The sequence below is a fragment of the Sceloporus undulatus genome, chromosome 2, assembly GCF_019175285.1.
Source record: "Sceloporus undulatus isolate JIND9_A2432 ecotype Alabama chromosome 2, SceUnd_v1.1, whole genome shotgun sequence".
Lineage (NCBI taxonomy): Eukaryota > Metazoa > Chordata > Lepidosauria > Squamata > Phrynosomatidae > Sceloporus > Sceloporus undulatus.
Window position 1 is genome coordinate 171,464,952 of NC_056523.1, and position 10,514 is coordinate 171,475,465.

The 10,514-nt window shown below is 43.3% G+C and overlaps 1 protein-coding gene across 1 annotated transcript; it reads left to right on the top strand.

Moving 5' to 3' along the window:
- The first annotated feature begins 1,092 nt into the window (after positions 1-1,092).
- On the top strand, positions 1,093-9,200 carry LOC121920459 (keratin, type II cytoskeletal 6A-like). The gene is made up of 6 exons (XM_042447599.1): positions 1,093-1,482; positions 2,059-2,273; positions 2,788-2,848; positions 3,752-3,792; positions 6,823-6,873; positions 9,104-9,200. The coding sequence occupies exons 1-6, from the start codon at positions 1,093-1,095 to the stop codon at positions 9,198-9,200; spliced, it is 855 nt and encodes a 284-aa protein (XP_042303533.1).
- Positions 9,201-10,514: the final 1,314 nt, after the last annotated feature.

Below are 10,514 nucleotides of genomic sequence, written 5' to 3' on the forward strand. Positions count from 1 at the left end.
TATCACCATCTTAGGAAACAGTACCCAGAGAACTGATCCACACATGGGGTGATAACATTGTGGGCCTTGCTTAGAGCAGGGGAAAGTGGCCCTTTTGGATGACAGCTCCAACCACCTCCCTCCCAGCATACTTCTGGGGGATTTGGGGAGCTGTGGTCTCAACAAGTAACATTTGCCAGCTCTAGCCCCAACACAAAAAGGCAGAAGATTCAATTCTGCACCATGTTTGTACAGAGAACAGGGTCCAGTATAATCTTCCCTCCATCATCTCACCTTATGGTACTTAGAAGCCCACTGACTCATCTCCCAACATCCATGCTATCCAGAAACATCACTGCAGGTGGAGCCTGGACAAAGCAAAGCTGTGAGGGAAGGCCTCTTCACCAGCTGTCCTTCAACAACAACCCTACAATAGTGTTTCTTGTTTATCCAGCACTACAAGCCACCCTGAATCTTAGGACACCATGAATCTTGAGCTGGCTTTCATCTTCTTTCTATGTTTATACAGAGAAGGATTAAGTATGTCTATCTCTGCCTTTTCTTTGTCTTGTTTTTGGAGAGTGGTGGAAAACAGGACATCTTTCTCCAACGTCTTGAGTAACTGGTTTCTTGGCAAGCAGTATCACCTGCTTCCATCATCTTGTTCCCCAGCCGAAAAACAAATTGAACTTATTAACATCCCTTTGCCTAGAGCAGAGACTAAAGAAGGTAATCATTATTCCCAAATGACACATAGACACAGAACTGAAGCTGTTATCATTCCAATCAGCTTTTCTGTATGGGGTGTGCACATTAGAATGGAGTGCTGTTGCTGTTCACAAACACCTCTGGCCATGTGCAGCCCTAATAATAAGATGATCCACATTGTGTATCCTTATTGTTATTCTCAGCCAAATGACACATGGAAAGATGATCAACATTCTTATTCACAAACAATCCTACTTCCTTGAGAAGGTAAATAAAAGAAGAACCCCAAAGTGCTACAGCACACAAGGATACCAGCCTGTGCTGCGTTCACTCTGTGTGTACTCATTCTGTTGACCTTTCTTTCTTCTTCTTCACTTTCCATTTTCTTATTCTGCTCAGGTTAAAATGTCTCGTTTTGGTAGGATTGGTGGTGGTGCTGGATTTGGCAGCCGAAGCCTCTTCAACCTTGGTGGATCTAAGACAATCTCAGTCATCAGGGGAGCTTTTGGTGCTGGTTACTGCAGCAGCATTGGTTGTGGATATGGGTTTTCTGGTGGCAGCATCTATGGGCTTGGTGGAGGTATTGGTGGTGGGTCTGGGGTAATGGGAGCTGGCTTTGGTGGAGGAATGGGTGGCCCTGTTTGCCCACCTGGAGGAATCCAAGAAGTGACTATCAATCAGCACCTGCTGGCACCCCTCAATCTGGAGATTGACCCCAACATACAGAGAGTACATAAAGAAGAGAGAGAGCAGATCAAGACACTCAACAACAAATTTGCTTCATTCATTAATACGGTAAGAGAATAGGATTTCATACACCCCAAATGTCCCGATTTGGCAAGGAGAGTCCTGATTAATCCTGTCATCCCACTTTCTTGGCTACATTTTAAAAATGTCGCACTTTTTCTCTCTCTCTCCCTTCCCATATCTCCCCCTTTCCTTGGCTTACTTGAATTGCTGCAAGCTGAGTTGTAAGTGCAATTCAGCAGGTAAGAGAGGAGAGGAGAGGAGAACCTTGCCCTTCCCAGTAGTCTCGGGTAAAAACAAATTGTTGCACCCACTCCTAACTTGTCTGTTCTACCTCATTAAAAAATTTTGTGATCTTGACCACACACATCTCAGATTTTATCTGTGAAATATTGGAGCGTATGGATTATACAGATGCTTTCTTTGTTCACAGCTAACAATCAAAGGAGGTCAAACAACTCAAGAATCTGTCCACTGCTTTGGTGAATTTCCAAGAGTGAGAGAGAGGAAATTCTACAGCTGTGTTGCAGCTAGGGGTGCTAAGAAGCACTGTCTTAAAGGCTCCACTGAAATTTAACTTCTAAACATGCATATTGTTATAGCTTTGAACCTTTATGTCTTCAGGTACGTTTCCTTGAACAGCAGAAAAAGGCGTTGGAAACTAAGTGGACTTTGCTTGAGGAACAGGGTGAGAACAACTTTAGAAGCTGCTTAGAAGCATATTTTCAGTCATACTTGAACAATCTGAGGAGAAGGCCAGATAACGTGCAAACTGACAACGGGAGACTCCTTGAAGAATGGAATCACGTGCAAAAGCTTGTGGAGGACTTCAAGAACAAGTAAACTTCTCTCCTCCTTAAAAATTCTTCATTCCTGCTCCTACTTCTACACCCATGTTTTCTTCCTATACAGAAGGGTTAGAGGCACAGCCCCCTCCCACATAATATAAATAAAATATAAATATACATTGATAAAGGTGATCATAGAATCATGCTGGAGGATCTAGAGATTCCTAGAGAGAAAATATCAGTCATATTGAGAAATCATTAAATCTACAAAAGGCAAACCAGTGAATGTGGGGGGCTGCCTGCACTGCTTCTAAAGCCACAGTCTTCACAAAGAGCCATCTAAAGACATATTTCAATACAAAAAACATGAAAGTTACTCTGTATTGCAGCCACTTTGTGCCTAGTTCTTGGATCTAGCACATGGTGGATTTCAACATGCCACTGGCATTCCAAAATGCCCCACCACCACCACCACCACCTGGTTTGATATTTTACACTTGACTAATTGAAACGGTGTTCTGGTTTGTTTGTTTTTGTTTTGTTTTTTGCTTCTCTGTCCTAATAGATATGAAGATGGGATCAACATGCGTACAATTGCAGAGAATGATTTTGCCATAGTCAAGGAGGTGGGTATTTGCAAATAACATAACTAGGATGCAAAGGGGAGAAGGCAAAGGTGACACGGACTAGTCCTTTGGTATGAAGGAGATTAGGCCTCCTTCTTTGCTACTGAGGTGGAGGGCAAGTCCAAAAACCCTGGAAAAGATTCAGTTTAGAATATGTCACCACAAGGAAAGCAGAAACATTTTTAAAAAATTGGGAGGCATTGCTATAGTTATGACAGAGCTCGCTATTTTTAAAAGGCCATTTGTTCCTTTTAAAAAATAAAATGCTAAAAACATACAACATATCATCCATGTTGTCACTAGCATTAGCCAGCAGTTTCTTGTGACATCTACATAATTGTATTCCACATTCAATAATGTGAAGATATCTAAAGAATTCTCTCAAATTTTATTGCGTCAGAACACATGAAGACATACCATTATTAGAAATGCCAATGGTCACAAGATTTTTGTGCCTCTTTCAGTGAAAAAAAGAGTGACTTTTTTCATTTTCATTGGGTTCTGCACCCAGGCAATAATGGACTGTGTACAATATTTTATAGAAATGTGTGTGTGTGTGTGTGTGTGTGTGTGTGTGTGTAGTGTTTTGTGCAAAATACAATATTCTTTGCAAAATCATTTTTCCAAAAATGTTCCAAAATGTGAAATAAATGTTGGGGGGGGAAAAGCAAACACGCTTTCATAATCACAAACAGTGTGTACATTATGTCTACATGCAGGGGGGGCATTTGTTGTTGTGGCTGTCATTGTACTTTTGTGTGAGGCTGAAGTAAGTAAAGGTTACCTTCCCAGGTATGAGTAATTCCTAAGCGGGGTCAAGGTGTGCTCCTCTACAACGTCAGATCATCTAGCAAAGGATTTCTAGATTCTGAATCAACAATAACTTGCCTCCTTCTCCTCCAGGATGTGGAAACTGCCTACATGAACAATGTGGAGCTAGATGAGCTTGACTTCCTCAGATATATATATGAAGAGGAAAGGATTGCTATTCTTCTCTTTAACTGAAGTGTTTTCGGCAGTCTGCCGGAGAGACTAGTTTTTCATTTGCTTTGCCATTCTCCCACAAAGGCTGCCCATTTTCAGAAGTTTCTGTGGATAATGGGGATGCTACCAAATAGTGCCAGCATTGGTATTTGGCTGTAGCTGTTTTCCATCTAGGGCTGCCATCAACTTCCCTAAAGCAGAATTTTGAAGCAAACCTTCATATTTGTGACAGAGCAAAAAGCCAAAACACACAAACACACACATATAGCAAGAGATATGAAAGGAAGCATCCAACTCTCCCTCTCCCTCTCCGTCTTTCCCACAGAGAATTAGCAATACCTCTATGGAAAATATTAGTGATATTTCCCAGGAATGAGGTTCCCTATTGCCTCTTTACATTACCAGTCCCAGTCCCAGTGAAACAGGCAAGCAATAATGGCCCTGCTGAGGTAAAAGATGTGAAGAATTTTAAAGAAATGTATGTTTTCTTCCCCCAAAAAAGAAAATAAAAAAATACAGAAAATATCTCAAAGGGATTTTGCGTGCACTTACTTCCAATATTATGGTTGGGATTAAATTTCATCTATTGAAGCTTCTGGTGGATGTCCACTGATACAGCACATTTTCATGACTTCCATGAGGAATGATTGATCTTCCTAACATTACAGCTTGTGCAAGTTCCTAGCCTTTTCTGATAGGGAGGAAAAGATGAAATGTAAATGTAGGTGTAGGATATCAGAAAAAAGTATATACTTCATTGTAGAGGAAATAGGACAGGATGGATTAATGGAAAATATGGTTGAAGGGACTGAATTTATATTATGTAAAGATTTGAATGAAAACTTCTAAAAAAATGTTTGTTGCTGCAGGTTAGGAAATCCACACATATATATACACACATTTTTACAGAGGAGTTGGGATAGACGGACAGAGGGAAAAGAGGTATGGAAGATTGCTGATGAAACTGATAGATCTAGGAGCTAAGGACAAATTGTTTTGTTTGATTACAGATAAACCATTAGTGACTTTTTTTTAGAGACTGGAAACCTCCTACAGATTTTTTCCAAAGATCTAAAAAGAATAAAAAAGAAAAGAATAAAAAACAGAAACTTACAGTTTTTTGGGTTGTGGTTTTTTGGGGGTGGGGGGTGTTTTTTGTGTGTGTGTGGGTTGCATTGTGGAGTAAAAGCCCAGGGTCATCAGTAGCTTTTGACCTGGAATTGTTTGCAGATTTTGAAGGAACTAGTGAGAGGGAGTAATGAAAGAGTGCTCTTGAATGCAGTGAGAAGTTTATCACACTGGGGTTAAAACGTTCCCTGTGCATTCTAACGTGCCCACATGCAGGCATGTGTGGAATGTGACAGGAACACGATGGGGCCAAGAACCCCATTTTACTGCACACTGGAATGCCGCCTTTTTGAAAACAGTTCTCAGAAATTGCGCCCTCTGGAACTCAACGTGAATGTGATTGGAACGCCCGGCGGCAAAGGCGGCGTTCCAGTGTGCAGTAAAATGGGGTTCTTGGCCCCATTGTGTTCCCGTCATGTTCCGTGCGCGCCCGCACACAGGCACGTTAGAATGCACTGGGGAATGTTTTAACCCCTGGTGCGATAAACTTCAGTGTTTGAGAGAGGAAGAAAGAGAGTTCATAGTGGTGCATCCCCAAAAGCTTGTGTTGATATAATGGGATAATGCAATAGTGACAGCAAAGAGAAGGAAATAGAAGAGAGGTTTATACATACCAGAGAGGTTAGCTCTGTGCTTGAGCACTGGAAATGGTCTGGGGCCTCTTCTCTGGGGTTTTCTTGGCAATCCCCGAGGGATGAATAACCTGGCTAAACCCAGACCATGCCCATTAACGGATCATTCATAGCAGTAAGCGCTTCGAGACACATCCAATTTACTGAATTGATGCAGGAAAGAGGATCATTAACAGACGACTTCAAGGGGGGGGGGGGGCAACTTTTTCAGGACTCTGTAATGAAACCTGTAATGGCTCTGGAGAGCAACAACAAGGCAAACATGGGACCAATGAATCGCTGTAACAGTATAACAGCAGGGTGTGATAGTGCCCTCAGCATATCAACAGTCACACACAATGATATAACAGAACCTATATATATAGTGATTAAGACAGATAGATATAGATTCACATGATCAATAGACACATAGATATAGATACACATATATATAGATACACATACATAGAGGTTTTTGCTTTTGGTTTTGCTTTATGGCACTGTGGTGTTGAGGAATAACAATGTTTCAATGGGTCACTTAATGATCCAATTTTTTGACACTAGGTTATTAGCAGAGTCCATCAGTTCAATGGATTTCTGCTCTTTCATCAAATATATGCAGAAATATATGTATTGAAACCTGCACAGTGCTGTATTATAAGCACACAACACCAAAAACAATTTCTGCAGTATGCAGTACACAAACTGAATGAAAAAATGGTGCTTTGCATGATGATTCTGCAAAAAAACAACAACATTGTTCTGTTTGTTTGACTTGGTGCCATCTTTTCAGTCAGTCTGTGTACTGTATACAGTTGGCCCTTCTTATACATGGATTTTTATACATGGATTCAAGCAACCACAGATTTAAAATGTTCCAAAAAATAGTATAAATTTCAAATATCAAACCTTGATTTTCCACTTTTTATAAGGACACCATTTTACTATGTCATTATATTTAATGGGACTTGAGCATCCATGGATTTTGTTATCCACAGGGATCTTGACACCAAACCCCAGCATATAACAATGGGCCACTGTATGTCAAAGTTGTCAGTGATGTTGCTGTGTGCTTATAATATAGTACTGTACAGGTATTCATAGTCAAATTTGTGTTTCTACAATAATATAATCTATTATAGAGTGATATGGCTTCCGTATTTCTAGACATGAATTTCCAGATTTTGGATTGACAATATCTTGTCCCCCTCCAAGATGTGGATGGTGCCTACATGACCCAAGTAGATCTAGAAGCCAAGATAGTAACTTTGATGAGATCAACTTCCTCAGAGCTCTGTATGAAGAGTTAAAGATTACTATCCTTCTCTTGAAACTAAAGTCTTCTGTGCAGACTGCCAAAGAGCCCTGCTGTTCATCTGCTTTGCTCTTCTCCCACAAAGATGCCCATTTTGAGAGGTTTCTGTGGATAATGAGAATGCCACGAAACAGTCACAGTATTGGTATTTGGCTGTAGCTGTCTTCCATCTACAGCTTCCCTAAAGCAGAATTTTGAAGCAAATTCTGATATTTGTGATGGAGCCAAAAGCCAAAACATACACACACACCACAAAAAGGAATGTCAAAGGGCATCCAACTCTCTCTCTCCCTCTCTGTCTTTCCCATAGAGAATTAGCAATACTTTTATTGGAAAGATTAGTGATATTTTCCTCAAATGAGTTTCAACACTGCATCTTCACACCACCAGTTTGAAAGAAAGAAAGAAAGAAAGAAAGAAAGAAAGAAAGAAAGAAAGAAAGAAAGAAATACAGCAAGTCCCTCCAAAGGATTTTGCACACATCTACACCCATTATTACAGTGATAATAAAATTTCACCTATTGAAGCTTCTGGTTATGCCATTTGAAGAGCACAGAGATCTAGATTGGATTTCCAGGAGTAACAGGAAGGGGATGATGGTCACACACAATACTTTCTTTCCATTTCCTATGGGTATTGATTGCTTCATGGCTACCAGCCACTGGCTGCGGCCAGCCATTCACTGCTGGTAGCCACTCGCTGCTACTAGCCACTCTCACTGCTGGCAGCCAACAGCTATGTCAGTTTGAAGTTAGAGTCTCTCTCTGACTTGTCTGCTAAACCTTACATATTACGCAGACCTTCAAGACCCACACAAATTGGACATACCAAGATAGAACCTCTACATCAGTCATTCTGTATTACCAATCAGCCTTGAGGAGAGCCAGGTTTACAATTACAGTGTGCCCGCGTCATACGCAGCTTGAGCATGCGTGCTCAAGCCGCGGGTTGTGCATGGGGTGGAAGGGGGGGCACGTCCCATTCAATTGAATGGGCGTGTGCGCCCGTTGTGCCCCGTGCACCGCCGTGCACGAGCCCCATTGTTTATAATGGGGCTTGAGCATAGGCGGAATTCGCCTTACGCGCCGGGATCCGGAACGGATCCCCATGTAAGGCGAGGGCCCACTGTACGATCAAGAACACTGTTGTGTATCCCTGGTGCCTGTGAAAAGAAGACAAATAGAGAAGGCTCACTCTGATGTCACTAGGAAGTGCAGTCAACACAGACATGCAAATATCTGGATTTTCCACTCAAAACTGGGATAAATCCTCACTTTCTTTCCCTCTGAATTAAAGCCCTGAGTGGATGAAAATACCCAGATTTGGCCCCAATTGTTTGGAGATCTCGCTGTGAAAAAAAGAGTAAATCCACTGAAAGCAAGGGGACAAGTCAGAGAATCAGACAGCTTAAAGTGATCATAAGTCCAGCCTCCTGCCATTGAGCAACGCACAACTAAAGCGTACGAGAGAGATGGTCATCCAACTTCTGAACCAGTCTATTTCTAGCTCCAACAGGGCTCTCTGGAAGAAGACAAGCCCTCCCTTCATCCTCCATCTTGAGGGAGAGAGAGGCAGGCTAGCTCCACCAGGCCTGCCTGGAAGAAGACAAGCCCTCCTTTCAGCCACCATCTTGAGGGAGAGAAAGGCAGGCTAGCTCCAACTGTCTGCCTGGAAGAAGAAAAGCCCTCCCTTCATCCACCATCTTGAGGGAGAGAGAGGCAGGCTAGCTCCACACCAGGCCTGCCTGGAAGAAGACAAGCCCTCCCTCCGGTCCATCTGCCTTGGTCCAGGCCTCAGAGGGAGAGAAGAATGCTGGACCTGATCCCCTCTCTCCCTCACCATTCCCTTCTCCTTTTGTGTCGTGTCTTTTAGATTGTAAGCCTGAGGGCAGGGAACCGCATATTATCCCCTCTGTTGTAAGCCGCCCGGATTCCCAGTGATTGGGTGGCATATAAATAAATCCTATTATTATTATTATTATTATTATTATTATTATTATTATTATTATGATCTTTATAACTCACAGATGTTCTGTCTTCATACTTTTCTTAGAAAATAAGGATCTTGGAAGCAGAATCAATTATATAGAGTGTGCAAGAGTGTAGTGATTCCTTAATTCACATAGTTCTATACAAGTGAGGGTTTGCTGATTCTGTCTGGGAATTTAGAAAACAAAAATGCACAGTTCAATATGGAACTTTTACTGCACTGTCACCTCCAGGAAACTGCACAGCTGCAGGCCCAAATCTCCAACACTTCCATAGTTCTCCCTATGGATAATAACCAGGGCCTGGACAGGTCCTCATTACTGTAACTAGAGCCCTATATGACTTTTATTTATTTATTTATTTATTTATTCATTTCATTTCATTTCACTTCTATGTCATCTTTCTCCAAGAAAGGGCCCCAAGGCAGTTCACAAGATAAAAAAACCTTTTAAAACTTTACAATAAAAAATTAAAAACAATTAAAATAATCTAGATATAATAGTATAAAAAATGAACAGAAAAACATACAAAAGTTAAAAGTTAAAAACATAACTAAAACACGTGCCCCATAGAGAAAACACCCTGTCATGATTATGTTCGGCCTGAGAGGGAGTTCGCCGGGCAGATCCGGCTCCATCAGGACTAAGCCTGAAGGAAGGAGACTCCGCCCTCCACAACTGCCACCTGCCGGGCTGGGAGGGAGTTCGCCGGGCAGGTCCGGCTCCATCAGGACTAAGCCTGAAGGAAGGAGACTCCGCCAACTGCCACCTGCGGGCTGGGAGGGATTTTCCCGGTCAGTTCCCGTCTCCATCAGGACTAAAGCCGGAAGAGTAGACTTCCGCCCGCCCACAACTGCCACCTGCCGGCTGGAGTGGAGTTATCGCCGGGCATGTCCGGCTCCATCAGGACGAAGCCTTAAGGAAGGAGACTCCGCTCTACCAACTTGCCACACTGCCGGGCTGGGAAGGGAGTTCGCGGCAGGTCCGGCTCTCGACTAAGCCTGAAGGAAGGAGACTCCGCCTCTAAACTGCCCCTGCCGGGCTGGAGGATTTCGCCGGCAGGTCCACTCCATCAGACTAAGCAAAAAGGAGACTCGCCCTCCACAACGGCCCCCGGGCTGAGAGTTTGCCGGGCAGGTCCGTCCATCGGACTAACGGAAAAGAGACCCGCCCCCACAACTGTCCACCTCCGGCTGGAGGGGTTTCGCCGGCATCCGGCTCCCTCAGCCGGAAGAGTCCCCCTCTCAACGGCACCTGCCGGGCTGAGGAGTTCGCCGGGCAGGTCCTCTCCATCAGTCCTAAGAAAACTCCCCCTCCCACAACTGCCTAACTGCCCGGCTTTAGGATTTTAGTTTCTGCTTGCAAGGTCCGGCTCCATCCAGGACTAGCCTGAGGAAGGAGACCCGCCCTCCACAACGGCCACCGGCCGGGCTGGTAGGGAGTTTCGGCCCGGCAGGGGTTCGGCTCAATCAGTACTAACCTGAAAGGAATGAGACTACGCCCTGAAAAAGAGGAAAAAAAAAGAAAAAGAAGAACAAACAAAACTAAAACTTCAAACCTGCCGGCCTGAGAGTGAGTTTGCCAGGCAAGTCCGGCTCCATTAGGACTAAGGCATGGAAGAAGGAAGAGCCCTCCCTCCAA

Bases quoted from the DNA above. Each gene is read 5' to 3' on its own strand.
- LOC121920459 (XM_042447599.1), top strand. From the start codon at position 1,093: ATGTCTCGTTTTGGTAGGATTGGTGGTGGTGCTGGATTTGGCAGCCGA. The intron at 1,483-2,058 runs GTAAGAGAATAG...TTATGTCTTCAG, and splicing joins TTGCTTCATTCATTAATACG to GTACGTTTCCTTGAACAGCA. The intron at 2,274-2,787 runs GTAAACTTCTCT...CTGTCCTAATAG, and splicing joins GTGGAGGACTTCAAGAACAA to ATATGAAGATGGGATCAACA.